The sequence below is a fragment of the Crassostrea angulata genome, unplaced genomic scaffold (genome assembly GCF_025612915.1).
Source record: "Crassostrea angulata isolate pt1a10 unplaced genomic scaffold, ASM2561291v2 HiC_scaffold_57, whole genome shotgun sequence".
Classification (NCBI taxonomy): domain Eukaryota; kingdom Metazoa; phylum Mollusca; class Bivalvia; order Ostreida; family Ostreidae; genus Magallana; species Magallana angulata.
The window spans coordinates 146,607-162,759 of record NW_026441612.1 but is presented as its reverse complement, the minus strand read 5'-3'; the positions used below and the strand labels follow the sequence as shown (position 1 = coordinate 162,759).

Genomic DNA, 16,153 nt, shown 5'->3' with positions numbered 1-16,153 from the left:
CCCGCCCTCACCTGAGATTTACCACCCGGTAAAAATGTTCGGCCTTTAAGCAAAATGCATTTGTCATTGGACAGTTTCTTACCCAATCAAATATAGCAATTGAAAATGAACGACCTTTGACCGTGTAACTGATGAAAATAGAGAAGGTTTTTATCTAACTACGAAGTATATAAGATATAGATTTAACAGAAAAGTTTTATACTAACCCACGTGACGATTATGAATATCATTGTAAGATTAACAGTTTTGGCTGCAGGTATGTTTATTACTAAAAGAAAATGTTTCTAAAACCAATTATTGTATTAAAGAAGCATTGCTTTGCAACATCATTGGAAAGAAATCAAAAATGGGTCTCCAGCGAATTACTTTTATCAGTTATAGGAAATTCAGGTAATACGATGATTCAAGAAGCTGTCTTATATTTTGTTTACGAAGGATGTGTAACAATCTGTCAAAGCGACACATGCGTAGATACACTTCCGGACTGTGCTGAATACACAAAAAGTTCGTGCACGGCTCCATATGTGAACTGGGCTTATAGCAATTGCAAAGCGTACTGTGGATTCTGTCGTACGTATAATTGCCTTTTTTTCAGCCTAAGTGATAAATGTAGCATTCGTTATAGAGGGTGCCCATTGTCGATGAACATTTGCTTCTTTTCAACTTCTTCAAATTTACTTATAAAAATACCTATTGCTGAACTTCACAATTCATTCAAATTCTTATCATGCAAGTCTTTCATCAATTACATAATACATGTGTACATGACCAACTACATTTAAATGTTCTTATCTATATTCATCAAGTACATATATCTGTAATGTGACCTGCTTATACGAGGAATTGAGATATAGGCTGTATACATGTTATATGATATACTCCGATTTATATGTAACTTGACTTTCTCATATAAAGATATGACATATTTACAGTCAATGTGTGTTTTCCAATCAATTTATTAAATAAAATACGTTAGAATAGAATCAATTTGAAATAAATATTAGTGTTACATGTACTTGTATAACCGCGGGGAGTAAAACTTTTACTTTTGAACCTGTATTCCTCTTTGTTTACATATGTTTTAATTACATTTCTTTTCTTTTTTATTCTTTTCCATGGCAATAACGTAAATACATGTTCGTAACAAAATCCTTACCTATCCAGGAACTAGAAATGGTGTGGAAAGGGTCTCACTGGTCACTGTTTGAGCATCTAATAAATTTAATATATCTAATATATATGTTTTAGTACGTGTTTATTTGAGGACAGGTGTTGGATTACGTAATCATGAGGCATTACAAAAATTGTAAAATGAATATTACATCTTGACCAGAAACTGTTATGATTTAAAGGATTGAATTGAATTTCAACAATTGTTATTCGATATCACATAATTTCAGAAAGTTTTCAAAGTTTTTCCAAATAAAATTTCATACAGATACGGAATGCCATAATAAAAGAAGTGATTGTCATGAGTATGGAAAACAAGTGTGTCAGTCACCTTATATATCATGGGCAACGAAAAACTGCGAGCAATATTGTGGATTTTGTGGACATGGTATAAAACAGCAGTTTCTGCATTCCACATCTATTTCTAATATCAGAACCGAATTTCAATACAAAATATGTAGATCTTAATCATAAGTCTATTATGTGACCTTCTCTAATATTTTCATATGTAAACTAGAAATTAAAATCATAAAATGTTATTGCTTTTTTCAATCTATTATATTGCACTGTTTTGTATTGTAGACTTGAAGTGTCTATATAGTCCGTGGGAAGACCTGACTCCTTGCACAGCGGTCTGCCGCCTAGGCGTGAAAGTTCAAGTGAGAACATTTGCAATAGTTAAACCAGGCACCCTTCTAGCAAAGGACTGCACCGAGAGCTTAATTAAAAACACCACCTGCGCTAAACATAGATGTAGGTGTTAATTGTAGATTATCTATATAATTGTATGGTTTTTACAACTCGGTTTAACTCTATAGTTGTGATCTTAATAAGTATGATTTTGATTCCCAATAATCTTAATTTTTGTAAATATCTTGATTTTTTCCTTAGGTTTATTGACCAAAACCTGTATTTGTTCACAGCTATCAAATTGGAATGGATAATGATTCAAGACTCGACTTTGAGACTGAGTTCGCGAGTCGTCTTTATTGATGATTTTTTTTTATGTATATCTATTCCTTGATTTTCACTCTAGGCACCGTTCCACCGACGGCTGTAGTGAAGGTTCCCGTCACCGAGCCGTTGGTAGTTACACACAAAACCCATGTTGATACCGGAGTTATTGATCACCATGGGCCTCTCATTCCTGTTGACCCAGACATAGTTAAGGATGTCATCAAAGCAGGAACCACCGTCGTTGAAGAATTGGCCATTGGGGCACTGTTTGCCGAACTACTTCCAATGATTGCTTTCTTTGGTAAAAGGGATGTAACTGAGCAAACAAGAGCTTTTGAAGACTTTGTTAATACCGTAATGAAGGCTCAAAATTTGGACTGATATTCTTTTTGAATGATATGATAAATTCAATTTAACATAAATGACATCGACTCTCATTTTCTCTCTCTCTAGTTCTCTCTCTCTCTCTCTCTCTCTCTCTCTCTCTCTCTCTCAAAATGAAACAACATTGGATAAAACCTTGTCAGCATTTTCTTCACCTATATACAGTATGCATTTTTAAAATGAAGCATGGCCTCACTGGCAGAATATATTGTACATCATCTGGCCTTTGCAGAATCAGTTTTCATTGAAAATGTTTTCATCGTGATAGTTTGATCATTTTCGATGTAAACAGCTTCAATCAATTTTTCCCACAGTAATTTGCTATTTTCTTCCGCCTGAGAATATGTTTTTTTGGTCGAATAAATAACAGCAAAAGATATAGAAAAAGATTGATTGTCTCTAAAACAGATACACAAAACGATAGGAGGATTGAGGTATCACACCGGTAATTGTTTTTACTAAATTACACTTTAGACTGAGGGAAATATTCTTAAAAAATCAGTTTGTATTTCTCATGACAAAATATTCGGAGGAAATGTTCATTGTTACCCTTTCCATCAGCTGACATCTAAAAATAACACAAGATACGACATTTTCTCAAATAATCTAGCTCCAAACAGGTCTACTCTAAAAACCAAGTGGTTTTCCGTTTGTATGTTAACACACTGCACACTCCCCAGGAAGTTGTTGCATGTGCCTTTAAAGTAGTAGTGCCTATGAAAATTAATCATCATCAAACAAAATACATAAAATATCCTTCTCAGTGGTTTTTAATAAAAGGAAAATGTAAAAATTCAGTCAAGGTAAAAAAATAATTCTGATATATATATGGAACTACACTGGTTTACCGGTATGATACATTAAGGTTGCTATTTTTTGGACATAGAGAAAGAAAGCAAATAATTTTTTAACAAAAACAGAGGTCCATGGGGCCACATCGCTCACCTGAGCAACAATGACTATATAGGCGTTCAAAGGATATTGTACCAAATGACCCCTCGGTATAATAACAAAAAATAATATTGTAAAGTATTCGAAGTTTACACTTGTTTTGCATACACTCAATCTTTGACATTGTACCTTTATGTAATACCACTTTTACCAAAAAATAAGAAAATCCTATGCAAGATATAAAACTCAATTTTTGGTAGGGGTACACTGTTAACTTCCAATTTCCTATATTTTCACCCCCCCCCCCCCCACTATATAAAGCGATCAAAATATTTTAGAACATATAGGTACATTTTCTTCCTTAATACTTACTAGTAAATTATTTTTTTTTAAACATTATAATATTATTGTTCGATTTTGAAATGAATTGGAATGAACTATATGGGAAGAAGATTTTATTTTTTTAAAAATTCTATAGATGTAAAGAATAAAACTGTGCCTCAATGTGCTCAATTTCTCAAATTAAAACCTTCAAAAATTTAATAAGTCTTCCCCATCATAAACGACTGTTGTTTACCTGGCGTAAACTTTTTAACCTTACTCACTTGATTAATGAATACACTCGAATGAAAAATGTCGTCACGTGACATGTGTAAGAGTTATTATAGTAAATGTATATCAGGCATATCAGTGGATTTTACTAAGACCCACCCACTGTTTTCATATTTATTAAGATACAACAATTGGCTACAAACCAGGATGATTTTACGCTGTAATACTTTCTTAGGAAAAGCGATAACGCTTTTATCCTGTAACACAATGTGTCAGAACTATGGGAACTATGAAAACTGTTTTAACGGTGTCGTTTTTATTTACTCGTGCCTCAAAAACTATCAAAATTAATGTGGAATTCATATAATTCTGAATCATCATATAAAGAGGGGGCCCTAGAAAGTAGTTACAGCATATCATTTTTCGTACAAGTATTAAACCTTTTGCGAGATATTTCTAATGTATGATCAACCAAAATTTCAGCGTCAATCATTGAATTATAATCTAGATACAGAGCTCACAATTTTGCTAGATTTTTAACTTCAGTTTGTATTTCCTTTTCAGCATAAAAAATTTAAACAAAAAATGACCTTATATCTGTGAACAAAGCTCAGTGTCTTGCTTATAATTTAAAGTTAAACACTCAAATATGGTTAGTAAATAAACATTGTGAAGACAGAACTAAATTATTTAAAGGTAAAAGGCACCAAATTGAATGTCGGATATACAGGTAAATTCATTAAATTAAGTTTTTTTATGATACCATAAGAACTCAAATACATGTGCATTAAGTTTTATTTAGTATGCTATTCCATCTAAATTATATAAATACATTGTATGTCTCAGAAGTAATGAACAAAATGACAATATCAAACCGTCAACAATCTCAAAAATCCATAAAACATAATACAAATTCAAAGCAGAGAAACACGGACCTCCATAAAATAGAGGTAGGATCAGCTGCCTAAGAGGAGTAAGAATTCTCTGCTGACCGGCCACACCCGCCGTGTCGCAATCGGGAAAACGTATTAAGTGTTCATTTATCATTAGTGAATGTATTCTTTCTGTAGCACGCGGAATAATTGGATTTATTTACATTATCCAGTGTCTTTGCCTGTGATAACACTACATATCGATTTTGTACTATATAACCCATAATACAAATGACGCCAAATTGAGGCGCCGGCGGCGTTTGCTTATTTATATTTAAAGATTTAATCGTACGATGGCCTAAAATTGTATAAATATAAGTAATAAGGAATCGTTCTTTGAATATTATGAGGTGATAATTTCGGTCGGGGCGTGATCAAATCTATCATAAAGCCCTTCGGGCTTTATTGGATTTAATCACACCCCGACCAAAATTATCATCTCATAATACTCAAAGAATGATTCCTTATTCCTTATTTAAAGTGCATGTATATTTTATTAGATTGTTGAGTATATGCATGTACGAAATACCTCTCTCTAAACTAAGTCATTAATCGAAGGGTAGCTATTCGTGAGTCACACAGTCCAAAAACAATCAACCAACATATCAATCTTCCGCTTAACATCATTTTTGATATAAAAATATTTCTGCAATTCCCATACATCTTAGTATTTGAAAATGCCTAAGAATACAACGTATATCATAGATACTTCAATGTAACGTATGGGATATCATCCTCCCAGTTCTAAAATATATCAAGTTAAGTAATTATAGTCGAAATAACAAATACATAGTAAATGAAAAACAAAGTGGTTTACCATGTTCTTTTGACTTTTAACTATTAATAAGTTTTAAATAAATGATCAATAAGCTAATGACACGGTATTTATTAACACGAATAACATTTGTTTCAAAGTGATTTCAGATTATTATAAAATTCTACAACCTATATACTGAATGTATATATTGAAATCGTTTATTTCATGGGGACCAATTTTCGTGGATTAAATTTTACAAGTTCAATGGGTTGTAATTTCGTGTATTCCCTTATACTTACATAAGGAATATAACTTTATTTGCTATCGATTCGTGGGAATGCTAATTCGTGGATGAGAGGAACCCACGAATTCGAATTCCACAAATGTGAGTCACCACAATTTTTTTTTTGATTGCATAGTAGTAATTGTGACCCACAATAAAATGTTAGTGTAAATTATATAATATATATGACATAATTGTGTTTTTTCTTTGCAGTTATGATAATAAACAAATAATAAGAAAGTTAATTAAATGTTAAAAAAGCCCATGTCATTTAACAAACACGGAGATACTGAAAACATAAAGGTTTTTATTGTGTAAAAAATAATCACCAACCAAATTAGTTTTAAAATGAATGCAACACGGGATATAACTCTATCGAAAATGTTAGTGAACTGAGCAAAACAAATTATTTCTTGCAGGTATTGAGTACTGTAAATAAAATTATACATCCATCGAAAAGTATACAGACGGATGAACAACGGACAACAAATGGCCAGAAAATTTCTCATGAATCTAAGGTTCATGTGAGCTAAAAAAAACATGATGATACCTTTGTTTAAAAGCACAATCACTAATGTATGGTACACATTATGAATCACATGTTCATTTCATCAACATGCAACCAGAAACAGTGATCATTGTACTGTCTTTCAAACACAAATTGGCATCCGCTCCTTTACTTAGTAACAACTGCAAGGGCTAATCTTTCATGTAAGAAGTCACGAAATATGAATCAAACTATCTAGTTTAACCTTAAGTAAGCAACAAAGATACAAAATTTCCTGTAATTTGGCACTAAATCTAGAGAACATAATTCTTCCCCTCAAGTCAGTGCAAATCTCTTGGCAAAAACTCTACCCCTTAAGTCAGTAACAAAAAGCACCAAATCTCCTGTGCATAACTCTTCCCCTAAAGTCAGCGACAAAAGGCGCCAAATCTCTACCCCTACAGTCAGCAACCTATCAATAGCTTTCTTAAGGATTTCATCAAGAATCTCTTTACCTCAGTAATGAGCTCCAAACTGACCAGACTTACAAAACTTATTTAACTTTGGCACTGTATGTTTCGCTTGTAGCTGTTCACTGTATGAAGAATGGTAATTACCCCATGTTGTTAATTTGTATTCAATATGGCGTCTACCTAGAAGGTGATATTTTGTCTGGAACTGATAACAGGTAATGAATGTAAAACTGATCCCTTCCCTCCTTGCAGGTGTGTTGGTCAGACCGGTTTGGATACGCGCCAGATAGCTCAGTTGGTAGAGCACCTGACTAGAGATTCAGGGGGCCCGGGTTCAAAACCCGGTCTGGTCCGTCATTATTTCTCCCATCCCGTTACATTTGGTGCCGTGACCAACCCCTGGAACTGACAGGTGAACTCCTGCCAGGTGAAGAGCCGGGGTGATCTTCAGTGACGAAGATCATTCAAGGAGGGAGGAATGTGACTGTCAGACCGGTTGGAATACCTGCGCCAGATAGCTCAGTTGGTAGAGCACCTGACTAGAGATTCAGGGGGCCCGGGTTCGAAACCCGGTCTGGTCCGTCATTATTTCTCCCATCCCTTTACACAGGAATTTTATGATAATCTGTTGTTTCATTGAAAAAAGACAAATTATTTAATGTTTTACAATTTATATTATTTAAGTGGCTCTATCACTACACCATGAAATAGTTTCTCAGATCAGTAGAAAATTACTTGATCAAATTTTTTGTCCCTTCCATCTTCCATTCCTTTATTTATTATTGTTTTTAAATTTGGTCCACCTCGATGCTTTTCATTTAACAGAATAAGCCAAAATTTACAACAAAAAGCTGCTTTCGTGTATATATCTTGTTTTTACTGCTATGATGAGGGGAATACTAAGTCTTATCTATATCTATGCCTAGCATGAATTCTGTTTCCACAGTTTATTTCATTGAAAAGTAGCATGTATGACTTGTTCATTCTAAAAATTAGCAATATTTATCAGTTCCACATACGAATTTCTAATGATCTTTTTCTGTCTCTTTGTCTCTTACTCTGTGTCTCTCTTTTTAAGATGAAAAATTTTTGTCCTTCCATTATTTTAAAACTTTTGGTAATTTAAAGTTTTTACGGAATAAGCGAAATGATAGAACAATATTGCATGTCGTAAATGAATGCTATCAATCTCTATGCTTTTCTCTCTCTCTAAGATGTAAAATATTTGTTCCAGCTATCATTACTTTAAAACTGTTTCGGTTAAACTTTTTACGGAATAAGCGAAATGATAAAACAATATTTCATGGTGTTAATGAATGCTATCAACCTCTATGCTTCTCTCTCTCTTTCTCTATCTCTCTCTCTCTCTCTCAGATGTAAAATATTTGTTCCTATCATTATTTTAAAAGTGTTTCAGTTATTTAAACTATTACGGAATAAGCGAAATGATAGATCAATATTTCATTTCGTTAATGAATGCTATCAACCTCTATGCTCTTCACTCTCTCTCTCTCTCTGTCTCTGTCTCTGTCTCTCTCTCTCTCTCTCTCTCTCTCTCTCTCTCTCTCTCTCTCTCTCAGATGTAAAATATTTGTTTCTATCATTATTTTAAAACTTTATCGGTTATTTAAACTTTTTACGGAATAAGCGAAATGATAGAACAATATTTTATGTCTTTAATGAATGCTATCAACCTTTATGCTTCTCTCTTTCTCTTTCTCTCTCTCTCTCTAAGATGTAAAATATTTGTTCCAGCTATCATTATTTTAAAACTGTTTCAGTTATTCAAACTTTTACGGAATAAGCGAAATGATGCAACCAAATGTGCAAGACCAATTATGTCCTGAATGTCCACCCAAAGCTTGTAAATTTTAGTATTGCTTGATTCCATTTTGAGGATATGAGTAGTTCAAATTACATTGTACATTGTATATGACCCTGATTTCCAAGACCAAGAGTACAGAGAAACATACTGGGAAATATTGACAGTTTGTGTTAAATCCTCTTAAAGTCCTAAATTAAATTGCCTCTGCTTTCAAAATGTTAAGATTACAAAAAACTGCAAATCTCAAATTTTATTTAAGTGACAATGTGTGTTCTTTTCTTTTAACATGAAATATTCCAAAAATATACATGTAGACCATATATGAAACATATATACATTAGCATGTAAAATGTTGTTTTCCTGTAATAAAAAAAATATGCATTGACCCCAGTATCCCATCTCCATTTTTATCTAATTTATTGTGTTTTGTTCCTTCTTTGAACATCCTCTTGAGGGTTCAGGGTTTCAATTATAACTATGTGCACACTGCAACACCCCACCCTTCTCCCATGGAGAACTATATAGCTATTTGGCAACATGAGGGGTTCTATCCATCTACCTGTGGTTATCAACAATGATCACAGTAATAAAATAGCTTTTTACATCAAACAGTTTATTTATTTCCAAAGTGGTGTCAATTAAACATATGCTATTCCTTGTGTTTGTTTACAATAATAAAACAGAGGTGTTTCATGCTATAACATTTAATATTTGTTTATTAATGATATCCACTCCACTTGAATATTTACTATACTCCTAATTAATGTACTTCATATGAATGTGGAATCCACATGTAATAGACCAATGTATGACAGATGGCAAAATGGAATGCTGCAGCCACGAGTTTGCACAGGTAACTACTTTTTACCACGCGTTTTGCTATGGGACCCTCTTAACCAATTTCCATTACTTCAACAAAATCCCCCTGTATGCACTGAGCAAGACAATATCTTAGTTTTCTGGACAATGGAGATATAAGAATACAATGCAACCACGTTGGATTTATGACAAAAATGGACCCATTATTTTTGTATTGAGAAACTATATCTTCAAATCAAAAGAAGCTTCCCATCATAACTTTCTATCAGGTGAATGCTTTATAACAGACCAACTTTCACCAAGCATTGAGGTTCCATTCCGTTTAACTCATAGAGCTGGATTTACCACTAATTTGCACTGGAATTTCACTCAAAGGTATAATCAGAATTGTTGTTTCATCTCGGGTATAAATTAAAACTCTCTATGCCAGTGGTGTAAATGAGTAAATAAGTCAAAGAGATTAAAGAAAGATAATATAATAACTTTCTTAAGGTGGTATTGGACACCTCCATGTTGTGATGTATTGTTCATTGAAATAAACAACAATTTGAAAATGAAGTCTGATTATATAAGTTAGTTTTTCTCTCAATATTGTCACCTAACAGCGTATACCGCAATGGTTTAGAGGGTTTACTACAAATCTTTACATCATGATTTCGAATCCCGTTGGGGGTTTTACATGGGGGTTTTTACATTTTATTACCTCTTCAGAAAATTTCAAAAGCTACTCTGTGGTTAAATAGTGTAAAATTTGAAAATTCTAAACTGGTGAAAGTATTCTAACTTTAATGTACATTAAAACATTGATGTAGACAGGTGTCCCATACAAAATTCTACTCTTTGTGAAATTCTTATAGAAGTTAAGTTTCACTGCATAAAACAGTTTAAATTTGATAAGACAATTGATATTCCTTGATACTCTTTATTATTTACCTAAAACTAAGAAAGTGATATATAAATATACTCTATATTATCGTATATGAATACAAATTTCCAAAATCAGGAAACTCATTAGATTGAAGTAAGGTATGGGAGATTTGGCGCTATTTGTTGCTGATTTTTCCAAAGAGTTTGATGTGGGAGATTTGGAGCTTATTCGTCTCCGACTTTCTCTGAGAGAATGTGTAGAAGATTTGGCGCTATTTGTCGCTGACTTTGGGAGATAGTTTATGTGAAGGAGATCTGGTGCTATTTGTCGCTGACTTTGGAAGGGAGATGAGGTATAAGAGATTTGGTACTATTTGTCGCTGACTTTTGAAGAGAGTTTAGGTATGGGAGATTTGGCGCTATTTGTCGCCAACGTTGGGAGAGTGTTTAGGTGTAGGAGATATGGTGCTATTTGTCGCTGACTTTTGTAGAGAGCTTCGGTATGGGAGATTTGGCGCTATTTGTCGCCGACTTTGGAAGGGAGATGAGGTAGGAGATTTGGTGCTATTTGTCGCTGACTTTTTAAGAGTGTTAAGGTATGGGAGATTTGGCGCTATTTGTCGCCAACTTTGTAGGTAGCTGAGGTTTAAGAGATTTGGCGCTATAATATGTCACTGAGTTTGGGAGAGATTTTAGGTTTGGGAGATTTGGTGCTATTTGTCGCTTACTTTTCTTGAGATTTTGGGTGTAGGAGATTTTGTGCTATTTGTTGCAGACTTTTCATGGGTTTATTCGGATTATGCATTACTGATGCTGTTATTTTTGCATTGTAAACAATATGGAGGCTATCCACCAGCTATCCCCCCTTTCCTCATCTTTTCGTGACTTCTTACATGAAAGATGAACCACTGCACGATGTTATCATTGGCGTTTTTACGAGCCAAAAGGAACGAACTAACTCCGCCTGCAAGACATAGGTTAACATTTGCACCATTGTCAAGTAAAAATTGAACTATGCTTTCATGCCCCTCTTTACAAGCTAAAGCTAACGGACTAGCTTCATTTTTGTCACATAAATTTACGGTTGCTCCGCTTTTAAGTAAGAGTTTCACAATTCCATAATACCCGTTTTTGCACGCCTCATGGAGACAACTTGTTCAGTCATTTCGACACAAATTTAAATTTGCTCCATTAAGAAGTAATGGTTGAACAATGCTTTCATTTTCTTTTTGACAAGCTTAAAAGAGTGGACTAACTCCATTGTCCATACACAAATTAATATCAGCCCCTTTACTCAATAAAAGCTGTACAGTGCAATCAAGCTTTTTTTGACAAGCAGTTAGGAACGGACTTGATCCGTCTTTATAACATAAAGCAAATCTGCTCTAGAAATCTGCTTGGAAACTAAAAGTTTTGCTGTACTATAAAAAGCTATAAAAAGAGGAGTGGCTTTGGTTTTTTATACAAATTAATGTCCGCTCCATTAGTTGGCAAAAGTTGTACGATGGTATCGTGACCTTCTTCACAAGCCATAAATAGAGGACTGGCTCCGTCTTGATGACATATATAAATTAATGCCTGCACCATTGCTTCGTAAAAATTGTACTAAGTCATAATTCCCCTGATAGCATGCAAATATTAAAGGACTTTCTCTTTTTACCGTACATACATTCTAATCAGCTCCGGCATTCAGCAAAAATTGAACTATGGTATTGTGTCCTCTTTGAATAGCTATATGGAGGGGACTGGCTCCGTTTTTGAAACATTTATTAAATTCTGCGCCATTACTCAGTAACAGTTGTACTAAGCTCTCATGTCCGTTTTGCAAGCTTGAAAAGAGGACCGGCACAGCCCTCCATGCATGAATTAATGTTTGCTCCATCACTCAGTAACAGTCGTACTATGCTATCATGTCCGTTACGACAAGCTACATACAGAGGCACCGTTTTTCTTGCATAAATTAATGTTTGCATCATTGCTAGGTAACAGTTGTACTGTGTAATCATGTCCGTCAAAACAAGCCGCAGTTCCGTCCTCATCACATAAATTAATGTTTGCTCCATTGCTAAATAATAGTTGCACTGTGCCATCATGTCCGTTTTGACAAGCTATGTAGAGAGGACTAGGTCCGTCCTCATCACATAAATTAATGTTTGCTCCATTGCTAAGTAACAGTGTGCACTGTGCTATCATATCCGTTTTGACAAGCTATAAAGAGAGGACCGGCATCGTTTTTCTTGCATAAATTAATGTTTGCTCCATTGCTAAGTAACAGTTGTACTGTACTATCATGTCCGTTTTGACAAGCTACATAGAGAGGACCGGCACCGTTTATCTTGCATAAATTAATGTTTGCTCCATTGCTAAGTAACAGTTGTACTGTGCTATCATGTCCGTTTTGACAAGCTATGTAGAGAGGACTAGTTCCGTCCTCATCACGTTAATTAATGTTTGCTCCATTGCTAAGTAACAGTTGTACTGTGCTATCATATCCGTTTTGACAAGCTACATGGAGAGGACTGGCACCGTTTTTCTTGCATAAATTAATGTTTGCTCCATTGCTAAGTAACAGTTGTACTGTGCTATCATGTCCATGTTGACAAGCTATAAAGAGAGGACTAGTTCCGTCCTCATCACGTAAATTAATGTTTGCAGCATTGCTAAGTAACAGTTGTACTGTGCTGGCATGTCCGTTTTGACAAGCTATATAGAGAGGACTGGTTCCGTCCTCCATGCATAAATTAATGTTTGCTCCATTGCTAAGTAACAGTTGTACTATACTATCATGTCCGTTTTGACAAGCTATATGGAGAGGACCGGCACCGCCCTCCATGCATGAATTAATGTTTGCTCCATTGCTAAGTAACAGTTGTACTATGCTATCATGTCCGTTATGACAAGCTATATAGAGAGGACCGGCACCGCCCTCAATGCATGAATTAATGTATCCTCCATTGTTAAGTAACAGTTGTACTATGCTATCATGTCCGTTTTGACAAGCTATATAGAGAGGACCGACATCGTTTTTCTTGCATACATTAATGTTTGCTCCATTGCTCAGTAACAGTTGTACTGTGCTTTCATGTCCGTTTTGACAAGCTATATAGAGAGGACCGGCACCGTTTATCTTGCATAAATTAATGTTTGCTCCATTGCTAAGTAACAGTTGTACTATGCTATCATGTCCTTTTTCACAAGCTCCATAGAGAGGACCGGCACCGTCTATCTTGCATAAATTAATGTTTGCTCCATTGCTAAGTAACAGTTGTACTGTGCTATCATGTCCATGTTGACAAGCAATAAAGAGAGGACTAGTTCCGTCCTCATCACGTAAATTAATGTTTGCTTCATTGCTAAGTAACAGTTGTACTGTGCTGGCATGTCCGTTTTGACAAGCTATATAGAGAGGACTGGTTCCGTCCTCCATGCATAAATTAATGTTTGCTCCATTGCTAAGTACCAGTTGTACTGTGCTATCATGTCCGTTATGACAAGCTATATAGAGAGGACCGGCACCGTTTATCTTGCATAAATTAATGTTTGCTCCATTGCTAAGTAACAGTTGTACTATGCTATCATGTCCGTTATGACAAGCTATATAGAGAGAACCGGCACCGTTTATCTTGCATGAATTAATGTTTGCTCCATTGCTAAGTAACAGTTGTACTGTACTTTCATGTCCGTTTTGACAAGCTACATAGAGAGGACCGGCACCGTCTATCTTGCATAAATTAATGTTTGCTCCATTGCTAAGTAACAGTTGTACTATGCTATCATGTCCTTTATGACAAGCTATACAGAGAGGACTGCCACCGTCTATCTTGCATAAATTAATGTTTGCTCCATTGCTAAGTAACAGTTGTACTGTGCTATCATGTCCCTGTTGACAAGCTATAAAGAGAGGACTAGTTCCGTCCTCATCACGTAAATTAATGTTTGCAGCATTGCTAAGTAACAGTTGTACTGTGCTGGCATGTCCGTTTTGACAAGCTATATAGAGAGGACTGGTTCCGTCCTCCATGCATAAATTAATGTTTGCTCCATTGCTAAGTAACAGTTGTACTATGCTATCATGTCCTTTTTCACAAGCTATACAGAGAGGACCGGCACCGCCTATCTTGCATAAATTAACGTTTGCTTCATTGCTAAGTAACAGTTGTACTATGCTATCATGTCCTTTTTGACAAGCTATATAGAGAGGACTGCCACCGTCTATCTTGCATAAATTAATGTTTGCTCCATTGCTAAGTAACAGTTGTACTGTGCTATCATGTCCCTGTTGACAAGCTATAAAGAGAGGACCGGCACCGTCTATCTTGCATAAATTAATGTTTGCAGCATTGCTAAGTAACAGTTGTACTGTGCTGGCATGTCCGTTTTGACAAGCTATATAGAGAGGACTGGTTCCGTCCTCCATGCATAAATTAATGTTTGCTCCATTGCTAAGTAACAGTTGTACTATGCTATCATGTCCTTTTTCACAAGCTATAAAGAGAGGACCGGCACCGCCTATCTTGCATAAATTAACGTTTGCTTCATTGCTAAGTAATAGTTGTACTATGCTATCATGTCCTTTTTTACAAGCTATATAGAGAGGACCGGCACCGTCTATCTTGCATAAATTATTGTTTGCTCCATTGCTAAGTAACAGTTGTACTGTGCTATCATGTCCGTTATGACAAGCTATATAGAGAGGACCGGCACCGTTTATCTTGCATAAATTAATGTTTGCTCCATTGCTAAGTAACAGTTGTACTATGCTATCATGTCCTTTTTCACAAGCTATAAAGAGAGGACCGGCACCGCCTATCTTGCATAAATTAACGTTTGCTTCATTGCTAAGTAATAGTTGTACTATGCTATCATGTCCTTTTTTACAAGCTATATAGAGAGGACCGGCACCGTCTATCTTGCATAAATTAATGTTTGCTCCATTGCTAAGTAACAGTTGTACTGTGCTATCATGTCCCTGTTGACAAGCTATAAATAGAGGACTAGTTCCATCCTCATCACGTAAATTAATGTTTGCAGCATTGCTAAGTAACAGTTGTACTGTGCTGGCATGTCCGTTTTGACAAGCTATATAGAGAGGACTGGTTCCGTCCTCCATGCATAAATTAATGTTTGCTCCATTGCTAAGTAACAGTTGTACTATGCTATCATGTCCTTTTTCACAAGCTATATAGAGAGGACTTGCACCGTCTATCTTGCATAAATTAACGTTTGCTCCATTGCTAAGTAATAGTTGTACAGTACTATCAAGTCCGTAAAAACAAGCTCCATGGAGAGGAGTTGATCCACTCTGTTTACACTGATTAACGTTTGCTCCACTGCTTAGTAAGAGCTTTATTGTTTTATTGCGCCTTGTTTCACACGAGGTTTCTTCTTTATTATTCTCATTTGCAGTTGCTGCGTATATTAAGGGAATACATCCATCTTGATTTGAATTGTTGCCAAACTGTCGTAAATTAACATCGACGCCAAACTTTATTAGCTGTTGCATCATTTCAAAATTATGGAACGCAGACACAAGATGTATAGGATGGAAACATGCATATGTGTCTTTTAAAAATAATTTAATGTGGTCATTTGAAAAAAAATCAAGCAAGTCTAAAGATCCATTGCAGCATACCGCAGAAAACAGCGAAATGTCTTCAATATCTGTTTTCAATTTTGTTAGAGCTTTTAAGCAATATACCGACAATTCTGTATGACAAAATACAATCATAGCAGAAATTGGCGATATTTCATTTCTC

General features: G+C 35.1%; 1 protein-coding gene across 1 annotated transcript in view; it reads left to right on the top strand.

Annotated features, from left to right (window-relative positions):
• Positions 1–2,549, top strand: part of LOC128168829 (uncharacterized) — a 324,047-nt gene extending 321,498 nt beyond the window's left edge. Inside the window, exons 2-5 of the mRNA XM_052834995.1 lie at positions 436–570; positions 1,439–1,558; positions 1,753–1,923; positions 2,207–2,549. Coding sequence (XP_052690955.1) covers positions 436–570; positions 1,439–1,558; positions 1,753–1,923; positions 2,207–2,508 — 728 coding nt within the window. The 3' untranslated portion in view covers positions 2,509–2,549. The remainder of the gene's footprint in view (positions 1–435; positions 571–1,438; positions 1,559–1,752; positions 1,924–2,206) is intronic.
• The last annotated feature ends 13,604 nt before the right edge of the window (positions 2,550–16,153 follow it).